The 22,222-nt window shown below is 40.0% G+C and overlaps 1 protein-coding gene across 1 annotated transcript in view; it reads right to left on the bottom strand.

Moving 5' to 3' along the window:
• ASL (argininosuccinate lyase) overlaps positions 1-22,222 on the bottom strand; it is an 81,411-nt gene that overhangs the window by 33,288 nt on the left and 25,901 nt on the right. The window contains exons 3-7 of the mRNA XM_082246870.1: positions 15,831-16,025; positions 12,265-12,348; positions 9,945-10,001; positions 7,470-7,567; positions 3,324-3,401 (exon numbers count right to left, since the gene is read on the bottom strand). Coding sequence (XP_082102996.1) covers positions 3,324-3,401; positions 7,470-7,567; positions 9,945-10,001; positions 12,265-12,348; positions 15,831-16,025 — 512 coding nt within the window. The remainder of the gene's footprint in view (positions 1-3,323; positions 3,402-7,469; positions 7,568-9,944; positions 10,002-12,264; positions 12,349-15,830; positions 16,026-22,222) is intronic.

The following is a 22,222-nucleotide window of genomic DNA, read 5'->3' as shown; positions in this document are numbered from 1 at the left end:
GCACTATTAAAATAAGAAAATAGATATAAACTGTACTACTGGTCTCAAATAGAGCAAATGACATTCAGTTCTAATATAAATGCAACGAACAAATGGTAAAACAAGTTCAATAATATCCAAATAAAATATACTGTTGTATCGGCCTGATGTGCCTAAACAAACAATAGTGTATATGGTGAAAAAATAAACAATAATGTGAACAAATTGCAAAAGTCCTTTTCCAAATGGTCTAGAATATTGTCCCTTCACTGTGTGATGTGAATTACCACTAGACAGTGAAACAAACAGCAAATGGCTGGCTTACCTTACTGCTGTAAGGTAACAGCGTTAGGTTTATGTGTCTTTAAGATGTGGCTCCAAGTATCTCCACTCTCATCAGGGGTCTTTTGCCTTTTTTCTTTTTAACTGGCTCCTGAAACTGATATATGTCTCCTCTGTGGTCCTTCCGAGGTTCCTTCTCAAAACACTCCATAATATGTGTGGGTACAAAAGGGGGGTCTCCATAGTGGAATATAGTTTTATAAAAGTTTTAGTTTAAAACAGCTAAGGTACGCTTTTCACAATGTAAAACAGGCACAATCCTCGAGCACTGAGCTTGTCAAACGTCACTTCCGATATGGGCAGAGGCATACCAGAAGTGACGTTTGACAAGCTCAGTGCTCATGGATTATGCATGTTTTACATTGTGAAAAAAGTGAGTACCTAAGCTGTTTTAACTTATAAACATTGGGGACTCAATATGCTCTCCTCCAATGATCATACTTGTTCCTGCTAAACCGGCTGAGATTCGGACTACCTATGGCCACCCTTAGGGAGGAGAGCACCTAGCTGAGGTCTTTCCTTAGCCCAAGTGCCTGTTGGTAAGTAAATGTATTAATTAATGCTTATGCGCAATTAAGGAATAATATTTTAGTAGTAAACAATAATAGGAAAATAACAGAAGGAAGATGGTAGAGAAAGTTTAAAAAGTTTCCTTAAGATTACAAAATATGTCAAGAATGCAATGGTTTGCTAACAGGGCTCTGTGTGGAAGTCCTTACTATTTGTCAGAGTAATTGACGAACAGATGTACTTTCTGCAATATGCACAGTATGGATTACTGTCTTCACAAAATGACATGGAATGTTTTAATACTGGATCTGGGTAATTTATTATGTCTATACAATGAAGCTGTTACTGTTTAACTATACATAAGTGTCTATCTACTTTAGGCATGTCCAACATGCGGCCCGGAACCGCAGGCAATGCGGCCCACTGCCCCCTGGCAATTTTTTTTTCTTTTTGCTGGGGAGGAAGGAAGTCGAGTCAGGGGCACAGCCACAGAGGCAGCCTCGGAGGGGATCATCCATTAGTTAAACTAGTGCTGTGGGGGGGGCGCGGCAGCACGGGAAGGGTGCGGCGGTGTTTTATTACTTATATACCTTAACTAATAGTATATATTTTATATGCGGCCTGAGAAAATTTCTCTACACTCAAAGTGGCCCAGAGAAGCCAAAAGGTTGGACACCCATGATCTACTTAAACATCATAAGCCCTGAATGCAGTTTGTATGACCTCCACATAGTATTTTATGCAGGGACACTATGCACAATTCTTTTGTGTTTCCAAAAAAATGTTGGTGTAGGTGGGTGTTAAAAAAAAAATAAATAAAATCTGCCCTGGATGTCAAGTATGCTAGGAAAGCCCTGGATATCAGAAACGTGTGGTAAAAATGGTGCTTTAAAAACTGCATATAATCCCCTCTGCAGGTTGCCTCTCTGCCTGCTCAAGCCCATACTGATGCTCTCAGTCTCAAACTTCTGATTCTACCAAACAATTGTTCATTCTCCATAATCCATTGTAGAAGTGTGGTAACAGTAGCTTTGCCGAAATGGTTACTTAAAATGCATGTTAAAAACAACAATGTACTTCTCTTATTTGCTTCTCCTCTGGCCTGTTAAATGTACCATTGAAAGCATTTTATTATATCAGTTTCATAAATGCAAAAAAAAAAAAAGTTAAATTTTGTTAAAAATTCAGAGCTGTCCTGTTTCTTTTGCTCTTTGTTATTTTAAAGAAATGGATTTTATCACTCTGCCCAAAACAGTAAAATACAAGCTGAATAAATTACTGGCATATCAGCAGGCAGATTTCTGTAATTATTGGGTATTTAAAGAACTGAACGTTACACTTTAATACTCTAAATTAGTGATCAACCGATATAGTTTTTTATTGCCGATATCGATATTTTGGTCATTGCATATCGGTATCGACTGATATTTTTGGACATTTAAAAATCTTTTTTTTTTTTTTTTTTTTTAACACAGGTACTCTTGAGGAGGGATCTGGGAGTCTAAAAGACCCCAAACCTCTTCCTCTGCACTTAAAAGTATTCAAAAACGCCAAGTTTGGCTGCTTTGAATGCTGTAATTTTTTTAAATCTGGCGCAGAGTACCCAGAAGTGATGTCATGACATCACTTCCAGGTTTTTACATGGAGACCCGATCAGAGCCGAATGCGGCTTTGATCGGGTCTTCGGCGGCCATGCAGGTAGGATGCCCGATGGGACGGGAGACACAGGCAAGCCGTGGAAGGTGGCCCACTTCTTGTAATGACAGCTGAGCGGCTTCTTAGCCGCATCAGTTGTCATTACAAGACAGCCGACCGTCGGCTATGGACGCCGGTACCGGGATGATGCCCCTAGCTGCAGGCATCACTCCGGTACAAGCACTTTCTGAAATATCAGCAATATCGGTAAACTCAGGGGTCGATTCCGATAGATTGGGGAAAGTGCAGATTGGCCCTCGATATATCAGCTTTGCCGATAATTGGTCGGTCCCTACTCTAAATACTTTATACCATCACTTAGCTCGGTATTCCATAGGCCCTATTCAAAACATATTCACTATTCTGGGTGATTTCATGCATATAAAAGCACAAATAACTGGGGAAAAACATTACATCATTCTCTCTTTCCCCTGTATAGTCTCTAAAGCCTATATATTCATTATATAGTAAAAATGTAGATTTCATAAATTATATATATATATATATATATATATATATATATATATATATATATATATATATATATATATATATATATATATTTATTTATTTTTTTCTCTACTGAAACACTATCAAATTTGTCCAACTCAATTCACTAAGCTTTAAACATATGCAGCTTCAATTAAAAACATAACAGACTAGCGGTCTTAATTACATAAAAAAAAAAAAAAAAATAATCTATTGCACAGTTGTTTGGCTTGAAATGTAATAACGGAAATATTTTTTACTGAACCAAAAAGGTAAGAAGGTTTTTTTTAAAGTCTGGGCTAAATTACCTTAGGATCCAGTGACTCCAGCGTATAGGCTGAGCCCTCTGCATGTGTGTATATCCTGGAAAAAGTATATCAACTTCTCTGAAATTAAAAATATGGACATAGGATTATAATATTGTATATTAAAATATTCACACACACACAGTATTACCAAAAGTATTGGGACACCTGCATCTAGGGGTTGAGGTCAGGACTCTGTGCAGACCAGTCAAGTTCCCCCACTCCAAACTCAATCAATGTCTTTATGGACCTTGCTTTGTGCACTGGTCCAAATCATTTGGTGGAGGAGGAATTATGCTGTGGCGTTGGACTTGGCCCCTTAGTTTTAGTGAAGGGAACTCTTAAGGCATCAGTAAACCAAGACATTTTGGAAATTTCGTGCTCCTAACGTTGTGAGAACAGTTTGTGGATGACCCCTTACTGTTCCAACATGATTGCACACCAGTGCATAAAGCAAGATAAAGACATGGATGAGCTAGTGGAATGGCACACACAGAGTCCTTACCTCGACCGGATAGAACATCTTTGTGATGAATTAGACCGGAGACTGCGAGCCAGGCCTTCTCGTCCACATCAGTGGCTGACCTCACAAATACGCTTTAGGAGAATGGTCAAATATTCCCATAGACACTCCTAAACCTTGTGGACAGCCTTCCCAGGAGAGTTGAAGCCATTATAGCTGCAAAGGGTGTAATCTCTCTCTCACATTTCACACGTTTAAAATGTTGCAATGTATAAGCTGTGCATTTGCATAATTGATACATAATTAATATTTGTTGTAGTTATGTGTGGTGAATGGACTCTGGGATTGTTTTTCTTTACTATATTTCCTGCTATGGTCACACACACACACACACACACACATATATGCCAGTCTGTGCCCTTAACAAACTTTTCATCTACCAAATTTGAATATGGCTTTCAGTCCTTAAGTGTAACTACAGACAGTACCTTTTTCTGTAGTTGGTAAGAACCACTGTCTGGATTTTCTTGATGAGACAAATAGGTTAGGAGTGGTGCTGGATCAAAGAGTCATTGAAAACCTTGAGGCTACATTCACACCTGAGCGGATCGTATTCACGCGTTTTTCAAGAATTTTTTTGCAGGTGTTTGGAGGCAGGCATTAACATGAGACAAAAACACCTGTAATCTGCCAAAAAAGAAGCTCATGTAGTTTTTGAGCTTCAGGCGTTTTGCTTCAGATGACAAAACGCTCATATGTGAACAGGGGCCATTGAAATGAATGGGATTTTGCTTGTTGGGCGTTTTGAGACTTCAGAGATGAGCGTTTTACAAGCTGAAAAACACTGAGGTGTGAACAGGGTGTGAAGGTGTGGTAGTCGGAAGCTAGGTCTTTAGGTGTTGGAATAGCACGTAGGCTGGGGAGTTTGGGTGAGAGCTCACTTCTATTCCTAGTGTCGGTGATCGTTGAGACGTGAGGGGAAAATATCCCTAGTGGTGATAGACTGCAATAAAGTTCTTGAATTGTAAGAGTGAAGCACCAAAAGGAAGAATCGGTAAAATGCACAGTTAAATACTTTTTTTTTTTTTTAATTAGAGGTTGATAACCAACTCATGTCAGGGTTCCTAAAATCTGGCTTCAGAGTAAACAGTGTAAGTGTGAGTGCTTAATAAATAAGTATCATGGGTTATGTTGTATGTAATCATCTTACAGATTTAGCTTTTTTGGCGCTCCGCTCTATTTTATACCTTAAAATGTTATTGCTGTATGTGTCACCATGGAGGGGATCTCACCATAGTGATCACTGACAATAGGAGAGTATCTTGTTCTGTTGTTCTTGTTGGGGAGGTTCCCTTCAATTCCTATGTCAGACCACCTTTTTCGAATTATGGGAAGGAGATCTTTATCTGCCCCTAGAACCCCACTAACTTTCTGTGGTGTGACAATCTTCATAACAAAACAGAAAAGTAAGGCACACTAGCGCAGTGGTTCTCATATCCGGTCCTCGGGACCCACCAACAGGCCAGGTTTGCAAGATAACTAAATTACATCACAGGTGATCTCATTTGCTTCTCAGTGATTGCAGTATTCTAGTCTGCATCCCCCAAGGTAATACTTAAAATCTGGCCTGTTAGTGGGTCCCGAGGACCGGATTTGAGAACCACTGCACTAGCGGACCGTTCAGATCTGCCTGTCAGTTTTTTAGGTGGATCTGAACGGATGCCCCATGCCTCACTATGGGGCATCAGATGTCAGCGGAGACATGTCCGCTGACATCCGATCTGATCCGGCATGTCAAATCTAGACAGATGGAAACCCTATTTTCCATCTGTCCAGCGGATCGGATGAGAATGGACAGGCGGTCCGTTCCCATCCGATTCCCCCATAGAGAACAGCTAGGACCTGACAGCTCTGTCTCCTCACACAGCGCGGAGACAGAGCTGCCACCTGCCTGCTCAGTGGGGGATCGACAGATCAATCCCCCGCTGAGATAAACTGAGTCCACCGATGGACTCCCTTGTGTGAAAGGGGCCTTAGGCTGACATTACACCTATGCAGAAAGCAGGATGTGAATGCAACATCCAACTGTCCTTAAGCACCTTGGCGGAGTGGTGGATAGATATACTGGAAAGGTTATTTTTGTAACATATGAATGGGCGAAGGAGATGACCAATACTAAGAGTGCGGACAGTGACTGGATCAGGTTTTTCCAACCTGTACAATCGATTGCTCCCCCAAACTTCAGTCAGCCACAAACCTAAGATTTTCATCAGGTATGGCTATTTTAAGGTATTTGTGTTGTAAATGTGAGCTTAACTTGCTCATGCTTAGAAATATGCGAATACAAAAAAAATAGCACTTTAAAAAGACAATCACACAACTACAGTTGTGCGTTAACTGTGCATGACAGATGTGTGATGGATAATATATATAAAAAAAAAAAAAAAAAAAAAAATTTGCACAAATTTACTTGCTCTATAAACATACTTTTACAAATAAAGGTTTTAGAAAAGTGTTCCTTTAATGCAAGACAACCAGAACGTAGCCAGATAGTTAATGTTGCCCAAATACAACAGTGGCAATGTGAGGACATTGGTCTGTAAAGGTTCAAGGATTTCTTACAAAAACAGAGTGAACATCCGCATTCAGCAAGCATTATGTTGTAAGCAGCAGGTCATAACCTTCTTGTTCGTAGGCAGTTGTCCTGCATTTCCCAATCACAGTAATGCTGGCAGCTATTTCTCTTTTTTCTACAGGGAATATTGCGTCACTATTTTTTTTTTTTTTTTTTTTAATAAATGTACTCTATATACAATATTTCAGTGCTGGTGCAGTTAGGTAAGCTCCACACACTGTTGTGTGAAGTTGTCAGTGTAAAGGTAGTGGTTACATGTGTAACAGGTTACAAAACTGCTTCCAAATTACTGGACAGATTGCCCTCAGCATATGCAATGCCTACATAAACTATTCACCCCTTGGGCCAATTCATATTTTACGGTCATAGACCACTGCAAAACCGTGGATTTATTCTTTTTTTTTTTTATTGATGAACAGAAATTGACTTATTTTAAAAGAAAACAAAAAAAGCGGAATACACCCATTGGATACACCAAAATGGTCACTTAGCCAATGATGTTCCAAGAATATATAACTGGTTAAATGGAGATCACCTGTGTGTAGTCAAGGGGTTTCATGTGACTGAAGTGCAAATACATATGGTTATAGGTAAAAACTTCTGGTGAGTCAGTATCATGGCATAATCTACACAAATCAAGCAAAAGAACACTCCAAAAGCTTGATTTAAAAAGCATTCGACCATCATCCACTGACCCCTATACTGCCAAGGCCCTCTTCCTTTTCCCAATTCATCTCCTGCTTCTCTCATGAATGTCTTTTCACCCGCATACCATCAACCCCTGCCCTTTCTCCTTGCCACGTCTTTCCTGCTCTTTTCACTCTTTCTCTTATCCTCCCCTACTCCTGTAATTTCCAGTTCTCTGGTGGGTAATTTTGTAAACCCTAGCGCACGCACCCACCTTAACATTTTGAACACATACACTATCCATGATTCACTGGTTAGCGATTGCCACTTACTTATTGCTTTCCTTTGGTGACTGAACTGCTCTTTGTACAAAGCTCACAAAGATATTTACTAAAGCAGAATAGACTACACAGCCTTCACTTACATTGCAGCTCTGTCTACCATGGTCCTGATAAGACGTGTCAAATGTAAGTAAAGAGCAGAGCAGGAATCTCGCAGCCACAGCCTCATGTCTGTTACAACCTGTGAGCAAAATAAAAAAAACACCCAGATGTAAAAAAAGTGTATGTATGAAAGTAACTTTTCTTGTTGGGTTCTTCTGGCTTAATAAATATACCATTGGAAGGGTTTTGTTATTTCTGTTTGAAAAGTGCAAGAAAAGAGATGTTAACTCTGCTGAGCTAATAACTTCTTGTGCTTTCTGCCTCTACGGAACTCTTTATCCAGAAGTATCGCTTCAGGTTCTCTGTTGATTACAGAATACTGCCGCCTATGTTTTGCAGAAAAAGGAAGGCGAAGGTGTTCTGTAGTCCTTTCTTAGAGAGACAGTGTTCTGCCATAGGTAAAGTAAAGTGAGTAGGAGCTGTCAGCCTAGGAAGGAAGTGTGTTAGCACCCATTTACATTTGAGAATAGGGCCTAGGGCCATGTTTGATCATATGCGGGGACCCCAGCAGGGTTCCTGGCAGTTAGTTGTGAGAGGAAGCCCAACGGAAAGCAATGGGAGGCAGACAATTCCTGCAACTAATCATGGCCACTCGCATGTAGTAACTAATAGAGCGATTACCTGCAAGCGATGGTCCTTGGACACAGACAGTCTGCATTCAGGGCCCATCACTCACAGGTAATTGCTTCATGAACCATTACAGGCGAGTTGCCTCAATTAGCTGCAGGAGCTGTCAGCTTCCCATTGCATGCAACTGAGCCGTCTTCAACAGCTAATCACCAGAGCCCTCCACATATGATTGCACCAAGCAAAAGGGTATTATATTATTTATGTACTCCTATCTCCCCCCCCCCCCCCCGCCAATTGCTTAGCAGTCCTATTCTATAGCCTTGAATGAGTTGATTTACCAACTACTCCTAATGATGTACCGGTTATCTGGATAGGTGTCTTTTGGAAATAAATAGGACTCATTGCTCAATTCACTATCTTTTTTTTTCATATTCCTGCCGTGATGAAGCATAAAGGGTTTAAGTAATTTAAATCATACAGTATCTGTGGCCTTCAGAAACGTTTGCACTTAAGTGACAGGGCATAGAATTATCTGTGGGGAGCAATGGTCCATATTTTCATCTACCTGTGCATATTTTGTGTGCATATTTGCAGGCAGGTCATGGATGATTGTCAGAAAGGCATTCCTTCAACACTTAAAAACATACAACAAACTAACTTATGACTGACTTAGCACTAGCGTGTGTAGGTGTCTACCTGAATGATGGAGAAAATACAATTTAGGGTCCTTTCACACGGCCGCTCCGTGTGTCCGCAAATCATCCAATCCGTTTGCGGATGATTTGGGGACATAATGTAAGTGAATGGCACTGCGGGTGTCAGCGGAATACCATCCGCTGACACCCGATTTTCCTCCTGTCAGTTCTGTTCCGTTTTTACGAATGGAACAGAACCCCATTTTTCCATCCGTGTAAAAAACGGAAAGGAAGGAAAATCGGATGTCAGCGGTGTCATCCGCTGACATCCGCAGTGCCATATACTTACATTATGTCCGCATATCATCCGCAAACGGATGGGATGATATGCGGGCACACGGAGCGGATGACAGAAATGTCATCCGCTCCGTGGAAAAAAAAAAAAGTCCCGCAGCGGACCTTTCACATGGAGCGGCCGTGTGAAAGGAGCCTTAGTGTGTTAAAGAAATCTGCGCTAATGGATAAAAAAGTATAAAAAAATGGCTGCAGCCTACCCCAAAATATAGTATATAAACTATATTCAGGAATGTAATAGAAGGTGAGGTAAATTGCTCTTTATTTTTTACATTTGTATGGACTTTCTTATTGGATCATTCAGATCCATATATATATATATATATATATATATATATATATATATATATATATATATATATATATATATATATATATATATATATATTTTTTTTTTTTTTTCTTCAATAATAATTTATTACACCATATATTTATTACTTCACCTGATATTTATTATATTTTATGGTATTCAATTAACTATTTTTATTGATACACTACTTCTTTCTATAACATTACTTTTATATTTTATATATATTCTCAATCCGGTCACTGTCACTTTAATTTGCATTTACTTGCCTTTATTTTTTATATATCGTGCATATTTATTCTTGTTTGTATATTACATCACTTATTAATGTGTGTTTTTATATTGTATCACTTATTTATTGGTTCAGTGCAATTACCCATATTCATTTGGCATTTTAAATGATATAAATACACATAACCTACTGATTGACATATTATCCTTGGCAGCGCCGATTTACCTCATCTTCTATTACATTTAAAATACCATTTAGGTCTCACCAGGGCAAGATTTGCTGTGAACCAAATATAATAGGCCATAAATAATAAGGTTCTATCACAATAATAAATAGTGTATCAAAGAATGGCAGATACCTGATCATTTCGGCTGCGTCCTGTATGGAGCTTCCCCGCAGGTTCTCCTATTAGCTCCTAGACAGAAGTAAGACAAGAGAAGTATTCATCACAGGTATATTTAAAAAAGTAATAAGGGGTAAGAGGTTGAATTAAACACACTATAGAAGGATGCACAATGAATTAATCTATACTTTAAATTAGAACTCTATAACATTTTATTGAATGGAATGTTGAGTTACCATTATAAACCGTTATATTTTTCCGATGGCTGATACAAGGTTTTGGCAGCAGCACTAATGTAATAAAAAATGTCACTATGGTCTCAGTCAATGGTTCCTGGCTGGAGGCAGTAAAAAAAAAAAAAAAAAAAAAAAAAAAAACAACCACACACAGCAATTCTATGCCTATTCCGTTTTTATAGACAATGTGTAAAAACCAAGAATTTTTTTTTTTTTTTTTTTTTTTAAAAGATTGAAAAAAAAATGTAGTCATAACCTCTCATTATGACGACACCTAATAGGAAAGAGGTTCACACACATATAAATACACACACACACACACCTGGTTGGCTCACAAGGGTTATGCAGTGCATGACCAACTAAAGAATAAAGGGCAGTACCTCATGGCATCCAATGTGTTGCTGTGGATTACAAGCATGTAAAGTGCAATGGTGTGCTATAACCCATTGCCTCACGGGGTCTATCCACTGGTTGTTTAAACTAAACATCCACAATATCATTAAATTATTATATTATTACAGAGAAACTCCAGGCAGACAACTAAATACACAGATAAATTATATAGGAGGAAGTTACTTTGAATTCATGTCCATCCAGTTCTGAGATTTACACAGCTTTTTGTCAAGCAGCACAGCCCTTTTCTCTGGCAGGGCAGGAGAATTTTTGGTTGAGTACCACTTACAGGTCTCCTCTCTGTCCCCAGCTTGTGCCTTGACAGTGAAGGAGAAGCAGCAAACTGAAGAACTCACTCTCTGTCACTTTGTTTTCACCTTCTATTGGCATGCTCCATGTCAGCAAATTAATTAATGGGCTTTCAACATCCCCCCGTCTGAGCTCTGCTGTACGGCGGATTGCAAGAGGATGATACCAAATCAAACTCAGGTACTTACACTGTTGCACTTCTAAAAATATATTTTTTGATATATTATTGAATTGATAACTGCACTAGTTTGTGCTTTATATCTGCCTTGAGTTTAGCTATAAGGAAGCATATCTCTAACAATATTGGAGGCAGAAAATGGAAAGGTTCCTGGCCCCATCTTGTATTGTGAAAATAGTAAAAGGTGAATAAATCAAAAGTATGATTAAAAGCCATCCTCATGACTTATGAAAAAAGCCTCATGCCAGGTAATGTGACTTAGTAAAATACATAACAACTGTATAGAATAAGTATGCAAGTGTGGTGTCTCACTTTTTTTTTTTTTTTTGTAGAAATGAGAGACAAAGTGCCAAGGAGAGAAAATCTTAATGGAATATATTGCTGGACAATATAAATGAAGATAAGATTGTTTTCCTCAAACATAAAACACAGAAAGGAATGGTCAGATGTGTATTGGAATCAGCTACAGGTATGTTAAACTTAAATAGTTCATTAACACTTAAAAAAAAAAAAAAAAAAAAGAACTTTTTGATCAGAAAATAGACCAAGGACTAAAAAAAGTCCTACCACAAAGTGGCCAATTGGAGGGCTTGTATAGGGGGACTTTAGTGGTACTTAATAATTGATTCGACCAACGATATTATAAAAAAATGTTGTTACAAACTTTATTCCAATTTTTAACATGGACATAAAAAAGAAAACGAAAATAGGACTAAATATATTGTTCCCGTTTTTCTTTTTTATGTCCATGTTAAAAAATGGAATAAAGTTTGTAACAAAATTTTTTTATAATATCGTTGGTCGAATCAATTATTAAGTACCACTAAAGTCCCCCTATACAAGCCCTCCAATTGGCCACTTTGTGGTAGGACTTTAGTCCTTGGTCTATTTTTGATCTATGAATTGGGATGTAGGTACCTGCTCTATTTCATTTTGGTATTATAATTTACCCTAATGACACAACATTTTTATATTAACTTTTGGATCAGGGCCATAATGCAATGCTGGTTTTGGACACTGGTATACAGATAAAATGTTATCAAAATCCTCTTGGTATACTGGATACAAAAATTGTCAGACATGCCCAGGCCCAACTGTCCTTTTGACGGTCTGGTCCTTGGCTGTGTTGCCAAAGTGCCAACAGGGGCATGTGTATTAATGAAGCCCGGTTAATGCCGGTAAAAAAAAAAAAAAAAAAAATGACTAAATGAATGGCTACCTTGAGGCGACGTTCATTGGCAGTGTGTATATCCTCATCAGCTTTTGTCAATACAAATGTGCCTTTAGACCATTCCTCGTGGATCTGTAAGAAATAAACAATGTTTCATACAATGTATTTCACAAATGCAGAAATTCTATTCTTGCAATATCATGCATAGGATGAACTATACAGCCAGTGAAGTCAGGAGTCCTGAGCTAAAAACTTGTTCAGAGTCATAAGCAAGGACTTTAAACATGGATAAGCAAGAATAAAAAAAATGTCAGCCTCCTTTTTTCTATTCTGACAAGTCCCTTAAAAATGAACCTTTAATTTCCCGAGCATGCAAACATACTGTAGTGGTACCTCCATAAATCATAAGTTTTTGCCATTTTAAATGTACCCCTCCATTTCCCAAAATGTGCAGCCTAAGTAAACTAAACATTGTTATTGATATGCGATGTTGCGTTGTCTTTAGATAGAAAATGTGAAGAGCCAAGCCCTACGCACCATCTCTAGTATAATCTAGCATGGCAGGATTTGTGAAATTTACTAATCTGTGATCTTATGCCTGCCAGGGGCGGCAAGGAACTGCTGGTTATATACTGTATAGGCTGGCTCCTATAGAATAAAAACATTATGGTCTTCGCATAATGGACATCAGAGCTTTAAAAAGTGTTTGCTGGTCCACACAGAGATCACACAGATTGGTCTGGAGCAGTGTTTCTCAACTGCGGTCCTCAGGGCACACTAACAGGCCAGATTTTAAGTATTACCTTGGGGAAATGCAGACTAGAATACTGCAGTCACTGAGCAGTAAATGATATCACCTGTGATGTATTTCAGTTTTCTTGCAAACCTGGCCTGTTAGTGTGCCCTGAGGACCGGAGTTGAGAAACACTGGTCTGGAGGCTCTAAGCACATAGATTGGGGTTCAGAATCAGGATCAGGATCTGTGCAGAAAAGGACAAAGTGGGAGGGAAGGTTTAGGATTGGAGGAAAAAAAAAAAAAAAAGGCTTAGTAGTAGACATGGTACGCTGTCAGGTAGTGTCCTTCATTGAGCAGAATCCTTGAATGGTTTTGATTCTAGGATAATACCCAGTCTGAAAATTCTAGGAATTGCCTCCATAAAATAAATAAATAAATAAATAAATAAATAAATGAAGGCAGTTTTCTGGAGCCTCCTCCAACCCCCCCCCCCCCCCCCCATTTCGTGTGTCATTTGCCTTCTTGCACCAGGTTACTGCTACTCCATTATTGGGGTTGCCAACATCAGTGTAGTGCTGTCTGGTGTTCTTATCCTACCTTCACATTCCCCAGATATATAGGGTAATCTACCATTGGTTCTGCTGGTAAAATGTAGCTTGAGACTGGGGAGCGGAGAATGACAAATGAAGAAGGATTGCCTGCATGGGTACAACAGAACTGAGAAGAACCCTGGCACCAAAACAGTGTAATCTGAAAAGACCCATCAGAGTTGTCTTCTTGCTGCTAAGACTGTAAATTTATGTGAAAGGTATATTAACCAGCCAGTCCACAATATCAGCTGCATGGTATCAACAATATAAAATTAAATACTTTGCAAAAATGGGCCTGATGAAAGTTTTGTAAAAATAGTGTGAGCCAGTACAGTGGCTTAGTGGTTAGCACTTCTGCCTGGCCGGACTAGGGTCATTGGTTCAAATCTCAACCATAGTGCAAGCTGCCAGGAGTTGCCATGTTCTCCTTGTGCCTGGGTGGTTTTTCTCCCACACTCCAAAAAGACATGCTGGTAGGTTAATTGGCTCCTGTCTTAATTGGCCCCAGTATGTGTGTGTATGATCGTAAGTTAACAACCTTAGATTGTAAGCTCCTTGAGAGCAGGGACTGATGTGAATGTACACAGAGGCATGCTAGAAGCACTATAAACATGCATTTTGTAACAAAAGATTGGACCAGAAGACGCACAGGACTCCTGTGCAATTCACTCCGCGGCCGTCCCGGAGCAGTGTGAAATGGCTCCAATGAGAGCTGGACAAACCGTAGCTTGAGCAGATAACTGCACTCTTCCTAATCTGTAACATAGCAGCCTCTCTGATTGTTGGCAAGCTATACAACATACTGTATTTACACTATATTACCAAAAGTATTGGGACACCTGCCTTTCCGCAAACATGAACTAACGCCATCCAGTCTTAGTCCGTAAGGTTCGATATTAAGTTGGCCCACCCTTTGCAGCTATAACAGCTCCAACTCTTCTAGGAAGGCTGTCTAGAAGCATGTTTGAGGTCAGGCACTGATGTGGACGAGAAGGCCTGGCTTGCAGTCTGCGCTCTAATTCATCCCATATCCCGATCATTCATATCGGGTTGAGGTCAGGACTCTGCGCAGGCCAGTCAAATTCCTCCACCCCAAACTCACTCATCCATGTCTTTATGGACCTTGTTTGTGCAATGGTCCAAATCATTTGGTGGGGGGCGGGATTTTGGCGTGGGGATGTTTTTCAGGGGTTGGGATTGGCCCCTTAGTTCCAGTGAAGGGAACTCTTAAGGGGTCAGCATACCAAGACATTTTGGACAATTTTATGCTCCCAACTTTGTGGGAACAGTTTGGGGATTTCCCCTTCCTGTTCCAGCATGACTGCGCATCAGTGCATAAAGCAAGGTCCATAAAGACATGGATGAGTGAGTTTGTGGTGGAGGAACTTGAGTCCTGACCTCAACCCGATAGAACACCTTTGGGATGAATTAGAGTGGAGACTGCGGGCCAGGCCTTCTCATCCACATCAGTGCCTGACCTCACAAATGCGCTTTCAGAGGAATGATCAAACATTCCCATAGACACACTCCTAAAGAGTTGAAGCGGTTATAGCTGCAATGAGTGGGCCAACACAATACTGAACCCTACAGACTAAGACTGGGATGTCATTGGTGTAAATATGCGTGTAAAGGCAGGCATCCCAAAACTTTTGGTAAAATTGTGTAGGTACTTGGGCCATGTACACTGCTGAATATGCTAAAGTAGATTAGCCATGTTATGCTATATGCAATGTTATATAGCCAAAATGTCTACTATAATATATTGCAAGCAATGCAGTGTGTAATATACTGTATATGTTTTGCTGTATGAAAGCTCTGGAATCCTGGATCGATTTACTTATCTACCCAGGACACAGTCTATGAAGGAGGTCAACCAATGGAACCAGTGGTTACATTTAATTGACAGTTTCCCCTAGTATTCTCCAGAATTGTTAGATTCGTATCTATTGTTACAAAAACATATGTATTTCCTATGCTCTGCAGCTCCCACTAGTGGTCAGAATGTGGAATTTTCCTGCTTCCCATATAACAGCAGTTCTTTAGAAGAGATAAATAACCCAACAACATTTATTTTTGTGCAATTTACACAGAAAAAAAAAAAGTTCTTGCAGATTCGCTGGACATAAGATAGACCCCAATGTATTTTTCTTACTGAAGGTTTCTTTTAGTTGTACCCTACAAAAACCAAACAATGCAGCTGAGTTTGACAGCAAGATCTTCCATTTGGCATCCAAACCAAAAAAACTGTATGATGTAGGGGAAAAAAAAAAAATCAAACTGAACGTTACCTGATCCAAGCCTGTTACAATTTGTTCCATTTCCGTTGGGCTTACAAGTCCTGCCTTTTCCAAGGCTTTTACATAAGCTTGACTTCCCCTGATGTCAGCTGACCACATCCTCTGGTCATAAGACACTGAAGAATTGAACATTTCCATAATGGGGTCAATGCTGCCAACAAATCTTCCACCCCATAGTTTGTCTCCCTGAAAGAAGGGTAACATAAACATTGCACTTATGATTAAAAGTATAATTTTAAAATATAACACTTCTGGGAAAAGAATGCAGTTCAATCATCAATATAAAACTATATGATGCTTTAGCATTGGCAAAACAAGAGCAAAGAGGGAAAAGCAATTAAGAAGGCTGCATAATACATCTAGTGTTTTTTTTTTTTTTTTTTTTACAGTAAATGCATACTAGAAATTAAGGAATATAATACTTAATGTGGTATTAAATTTAAAAAAATATATATATTATATATATTGCAGCTTACCAATAATTAGATATGGTGGCTGTCTTAATTTTCTTTTTTTATGCTTTTTGTTCCCTGGTGATCTGGCCAGTAAGCATACCTCCTGTATAAGAGTGCCCCCACTCCGGATAAATGAGCATCAGAGACAACTTTGGACAGCAGCATGGTCAATATGGGTGAAGGAGAGTGTTGGATGTACTAGCAGTTTTAAACCCACTAACAAATTAAAGCCAAGCTCCAGCTAACACTTTACAGATAGTTACAGCAACAGTTTTGGGATAAAGGTCTTACAGAAATGTATAAAAGCTGATCCTTGTATGCACTCGGTCAGCGTTAAATGGTTTGTCTCTACCCTTTACCTGTAACATCTGCAGACTTGCTGGCTGGATCACTAGGTGACAATAAAGGAGAGGAAGTCTAAAAAAGAAACCTAAAGGGGGGAGGAGCCCACAAATGGCACCCGTAGGGAGCCCGTGCTAGGAGCTCCAGGCAGCCATCCTTCCAATGAAGTGCTAGGCTCACGATCCCCCTTTCACCTACACCCTCTATCCAGCCTAGAATTGTCTCGCCTCCTCTCTTCTGTTTTGGAGGGTCTGGAGTCCCTTACCAGCTTAACTGTGGCCAGCTGGAGCGGTGGATCCTAGCAGGCAGAAACCCAGCGTCTTCAACGGGTCCGGGAAGCGAGGGCGGGCCAGCAATTACTGAGCCGAGGCATCACCGGCTGGCGATAAAGCCTGCGATGAAAGCAGCCGAAAGGAGGTTGCCAATGACGCTTGGAGGTACCCGGAAGACAGCTGGGGAGTTGGAAGGAGAGCGGAGAGACCAGCCAAGCGTTCAGAGTCAGAGGAGATAGAGCAAGGTCTCGAAATACAGAGGCGCTAGTGTAAAACAGAATCAGCACCAGAAGCGTCAGCTGCAAAAGGGAACCATAAAAGCCGCTCTAATAGAGCCCTCCTGGAGCCCCCCCCCCACCCCCCCCACCCCCCCCGATCTAAAACAACCATTCAAGAAGAAAAGTTGATCCCACATCACTTGCTATTCGTCCTGGGAAATTATTGCAACCCCCATAACAAACCCCAGCCCAGAAGCAGCGAGTGGTGAGTTCCTTGTTTTTTTGCACTTTTGAATTTATTGAACTTGTGAACTGTTGCAGATTTGTTGATCTATGCTGGCTGTGATCACAAAGATATTGGCAGAGGAATTTAGTATCTTCCTCTTTTTTTTTTTCTCCATCACACTCGGGGGTATTGAGGAAACATCATATGGGGCTGCGATTAGGGGGGACAGTCATTAAGACCTATAAACATGAGAGGGAAAACAGCAAGAGGAGGAGTGGTTGCAAAATCACCTAAGATTAGCTCAAGCCCAGGAACAGGAACAATAAAAAAAAAAAAAGTACATGGCCCAAGAAGGAGTCCCAGACAAGCAGGTAGCAGAAAAACCAACAACAACAACAAAAAACTGCTTTATCATTAATTCGCTTTTTCAACCTAAAGGCATTATTTACCCAGAGACATTTTTTGCTTATTAAACCCACCGTATTACAAATTTGATTCTATCATTTGGGGTAAAAAGTGAAGGAAAATCTACCATATGAAGGCATCTTCAAACCTGACAGAGGTTCAAACCCTTCTTCATTCTATTTAAAATTAGAAGTTTTAGACTGGAGTTATGTTATAAGGTCAGGCCACTCAGAACTTATTTCCACTTTTGGTAGATACCAGAGAGGTAAACCACTGTAAAACTTCTTATATCTTATTTTAGGACTGTAATGATGAGATGTCATTTTGCTAATTTACCAGATCTGACACCTGTCAGGACTCTTACAAGGTCCCAGTTTCCCTGTTCCTCCTAGGCAAATAGGAACAATTATAACTCCAAATGGGTATGATGCAAACCAGGAACTTCAATGAAATCCATAAAGCTATAAGGAACCATGGGGTGACTAAGCTCCACAAGGCTCCACCTAACTTGTATAATCTAGCAAATAGAGCAACTGTGCTAAAGTCATGAAGTCTGCCCTCTGGAGAAGCTGAAGCAAGTTGGAAAATATATGTGCATTGATGAGCCTGATAGGTGAAAATGCTTGCTGTATGATCAAGGTTGCTTTGTGTTAAAGGTGTTTGTACCAGGGCCCAGTATGTCCTATGACTAATCTTATGCAATAGGTACTAGTCATTTGATCTCTGATGTCTTTGTTGTCCTAACCTCAGTGTAGGCTGTTTCCTATTAAACTTAATAAGAGAGCTATCAGTGGAATTTTGCAAGAGCACATGATGTTCTGTCAATGTTCCAGACCACTTATCTCTTAATGTAGAGGTAGCGCATTAAAGGCAGTGCAATAAACTCCTGAATTTACCATTTTTATTTTTAACTTTTTTTTTAAAGAGCATGACTCAGCATGCAGCCACTGGTTATCAATAATACTTGGTTCCCTCAATATTTGGTGCATATTTTTTTTTTTTTTTTTTAATCATTGAAGTGTATTTTTCCCAAAAAAATGCATTTAAAAGACCACTGCGCAAATAGTGTGACATAAAATGCAGCCACTGCCATTTTATTCTCTAGGGTCTCTGCTAAAAAAATATATTTAATGTTTGGGGGTTCTAAGTAATTTTCTAGCAAAAAAAATACTGATTTTAAGTTGTAAGCAACAAGTGTCAGAAAAAGGCTTGAGGGCCATACACACTATAAGATTTTCTGAAGACTTTTTCCTTCAGATTTACCTTATCTATGTAGTGCAAGGGCCTGCTAGATTGCATACAAATTGAAAGTGTTTAGGTTTGACCTCCTATTATATGGTTTTGGTAAGTCTAAAGGAAAGTCTTCAGAAAATCTTATAGTGTGTTTGGCCCATTAGTCTTTAAAGCAGACCTTCAGTTAAGCCCCGTACACACGTACCGATCGTCGGCCGACAGAACGTCCTACAAATGTTCGCGGCTGGTGTGTTTGTTGTTTGTCTGTTGAAAAGTGCTCAAAACTTGCCCAGGACATTTGTCTGCCGACAGAAAATGACGTCACTACGTTCCACGCACGTTCGCCGCTACAAAAGAGGAAGTGAGTGTTTGGCCGTGACCCTTCTGGGCATCTCGCGCTGATTTCGGTAGCATTTGTTTGGTTGACGACATTTCGCTATTTTCCGAGACATCGTTCGAGAATTTATTATGGCGACCGTGAATTCGTCCGTTGCTGTCGTTAGTGTTGGAGTTTTGGCTCTGAGACGACGTACGAGCAATAGGAAGAAGAAGCGGACCTCCTGGACGAAAAATTGGTTGCTTAACCGTGATCAATTTTCTCATATGTCCTTGCTGAGGGAGCTCCAGGAAAATAATCCTGATGACTTCAGGAATTATTTGAGGATGACGGATCCCATCTTTTACCGTCTTCTTGCCCTGGTGTCCCCCTATATTCTGAAGCAGGATACTTGTATGCGGCTTGCAATTACTCCTGAGCAAAGGTTAATTGCGACGTTGAGGTATCTTGCAACAGGGAGAAGCCTGCAGGATCTGAAGTTCACCACAGGCATCTCCCCCCAAGCTCTTGGTATCATCATCCCTGAGACCTGCTCTGCCATCATCAAGGTCTTGCAGAAGGACTATATCAAGGTATGTTTGATTTTTTACATTACATTACATGTATTACTAGTTTCACCCGAATTATGATGTTTTTGGATGTACAGCAATTGACACAGGCCATTATTTGTAAACTACCCTCTGTCCGCATGCACATAGTAGTAAAGATGTAGATTATCTTTAACCATTTGTAAAATTACCCACTAACCACCCCACCATTCTCTCCTATGTGTCCCTAAACGCATTGCCTGTTAACAGTATGTCGAATTTATCTAATTTTATTGCTTTCCCTCAAACAATTATTCCTTGGCCAATGTTTTAGTACCTAGTTAATGATTTATCTAAAATACATCAGTCCATCCATTCCCACCTATGATTCTGTATGTTTATGTAATGATGTTAAAACCTTCACTGACCACAAGCCCTTATTGATGTATAAATGCCCAGTTTTACTTACCCATCCCCCACCCACATGCTAAATCTCCAAGTCAGCATATACCAAAGCTCAAGTTCAGAGGTCTTCAAACTATGGCCCACCAGTTGTTCACGAACTTCAATTTCCATCATGCCTAGTCATGTCTGTGAATGTCAGAGAATTACAAGGCCTCATGGGATGTGTAGTTCTGCAACAGCTGGATGGCCGTAGTTTGTAAATATCAGCTCTAGCTGGTGAGTATAATGGGCCATACACACTAGAAGATTGTCAGAACAATTTATCCTTCCGATTTACCAAAACCAAATAATATGAGGTCCAACAAACACTTTCAAATCCTATGCAATCTGGTAGGCCCTTGCACTACATAGAAAAGGTAAATCTGCACGAAAAAGTCTTCAGAGAATCTTCTAGTGTGTATGGCCCTTTACAATATAAGAACAATAGGAGGTTGAAAATAAATGTATGTAGATATTACATCCCCATATCCAAACCTTTGCCTTCCTGTTGTTTATTTTTTTAGCAAGTTGCATAAGCATTTAACAGACAACTGTGTGTGTAATTCATAATGTGATGTGCTCAAGCACTAATTTTTTTTTTTTTTTTTCCCCACAGTTTCCTTCAAACGCAGAGCAATGGCTGGAGATTTCTGATCAATTTCTGGAGAAGTGGAATTTTCCCAATTGTGGGGGTGCTATTGATGGGAAGCACGTCCGCATTGTCCCCCCTCCGAATTCCGGCACATTTTATTATAATTATAAAGGTTTTTTTAGTATAGTCATGCTAGCCATAGTTAATGCAAACTATGAGTTTATTTATTTGGATATTGGCAAAAATGGCCGCAATTCGGATGGGGGAGTTATTGATCAGACGGAGTTCGCTCGTCGTCTAAAGAACGGCACTCTGAACCTGCCATCCAGGGAGCAAACTGTTGAGGGTATGAGCTTTGTGTTTATCGCAGATGAGGCTTTTGCGCTTGGGGAGCATCTCATGAAGCCCTACCCTCAGAGGAACCTCACCCCCGACCAAAGGATTTACAACTACCGGTTGTCCAGAGCTCGCAGAGTTGTGGAGAATGCCTTCGGGATAATGGCCAACCGGTTCCGGATATTCCTGACGTCCATAAACCTGGCACTGTACAAAGTGGATAATGTGGTCTTGTGTTGCTGCATTTTGCACAACTTCCTACGCAGGAATGCACAAAATTATGTATTGCAGCAACTGGATACTGACCCTGCTATGCCAGGTACAAGTGGAGAGGCCCAACCTTCTAACCAAGTGGAGTCCATGACGTCAATGGAAGTTGGACGGTCAGCATTGGCATCACACAGGGCCCGTCAGATCCGCCAGGAATATCTGGACTATTTCGTGGGGAGAGGAGCTGTGTCCTGGCAGCAATCACTGTCACACACCCATTAATCTTGTTAAAGATTGGACACACAAGATAAATGTCAGAGATATCTTATTTTTCCACACATAAAAAAAAAATTGCAATGATTCTGTATTGTGGATTCTAATCATTTGGGCACATATGCCAAACACAATTATTAGGGTTAATCATGTGTTATATATGTGTGACTTTGGAAGGGTTAATACATTCATCAGTGTGTTTCTTGACTGTAGTCTCTCACCAGCTGATCCAAAGTGATGATGGCCATGTGTTATTTTTGAGCCAGTGGTGTAAATACAAGGGCCTTCTGCACCCCACAAAATGTACACAAACCCTGTCACATTGAGAACTAGGTCACACCCAAGGTTCATCTAATGTCACCTTACATTGGTGGTTCTTGTCCAGAAGTTGCCCATACTATATATTTAATATAATACATTAGGGTATTAACAACGTACCTACACCTGTTATGTTGTGTTCATTTATTACATCCTTCTCACTGCCCACCAATGTTAGGATATGTCAGTGTTATG

The sequence above is a fragment of the Pelophylax lessonae genome (assembly GCF_965119305.1).
Source record: "Pelophylax lessonae genome assembly, chromosome: 2".
Lineage (NCBI taxonomy): Eukaryota > Metazoa > Chordata > Amphibia > Anura > Ranidae > Pelophylax > Pelophylax lessonae.
The sequence above is the reverse complement of the archived record's forward strand: the minus strand, read 5'-3'. Positions and strand labels throughout refer to the sequence as shown.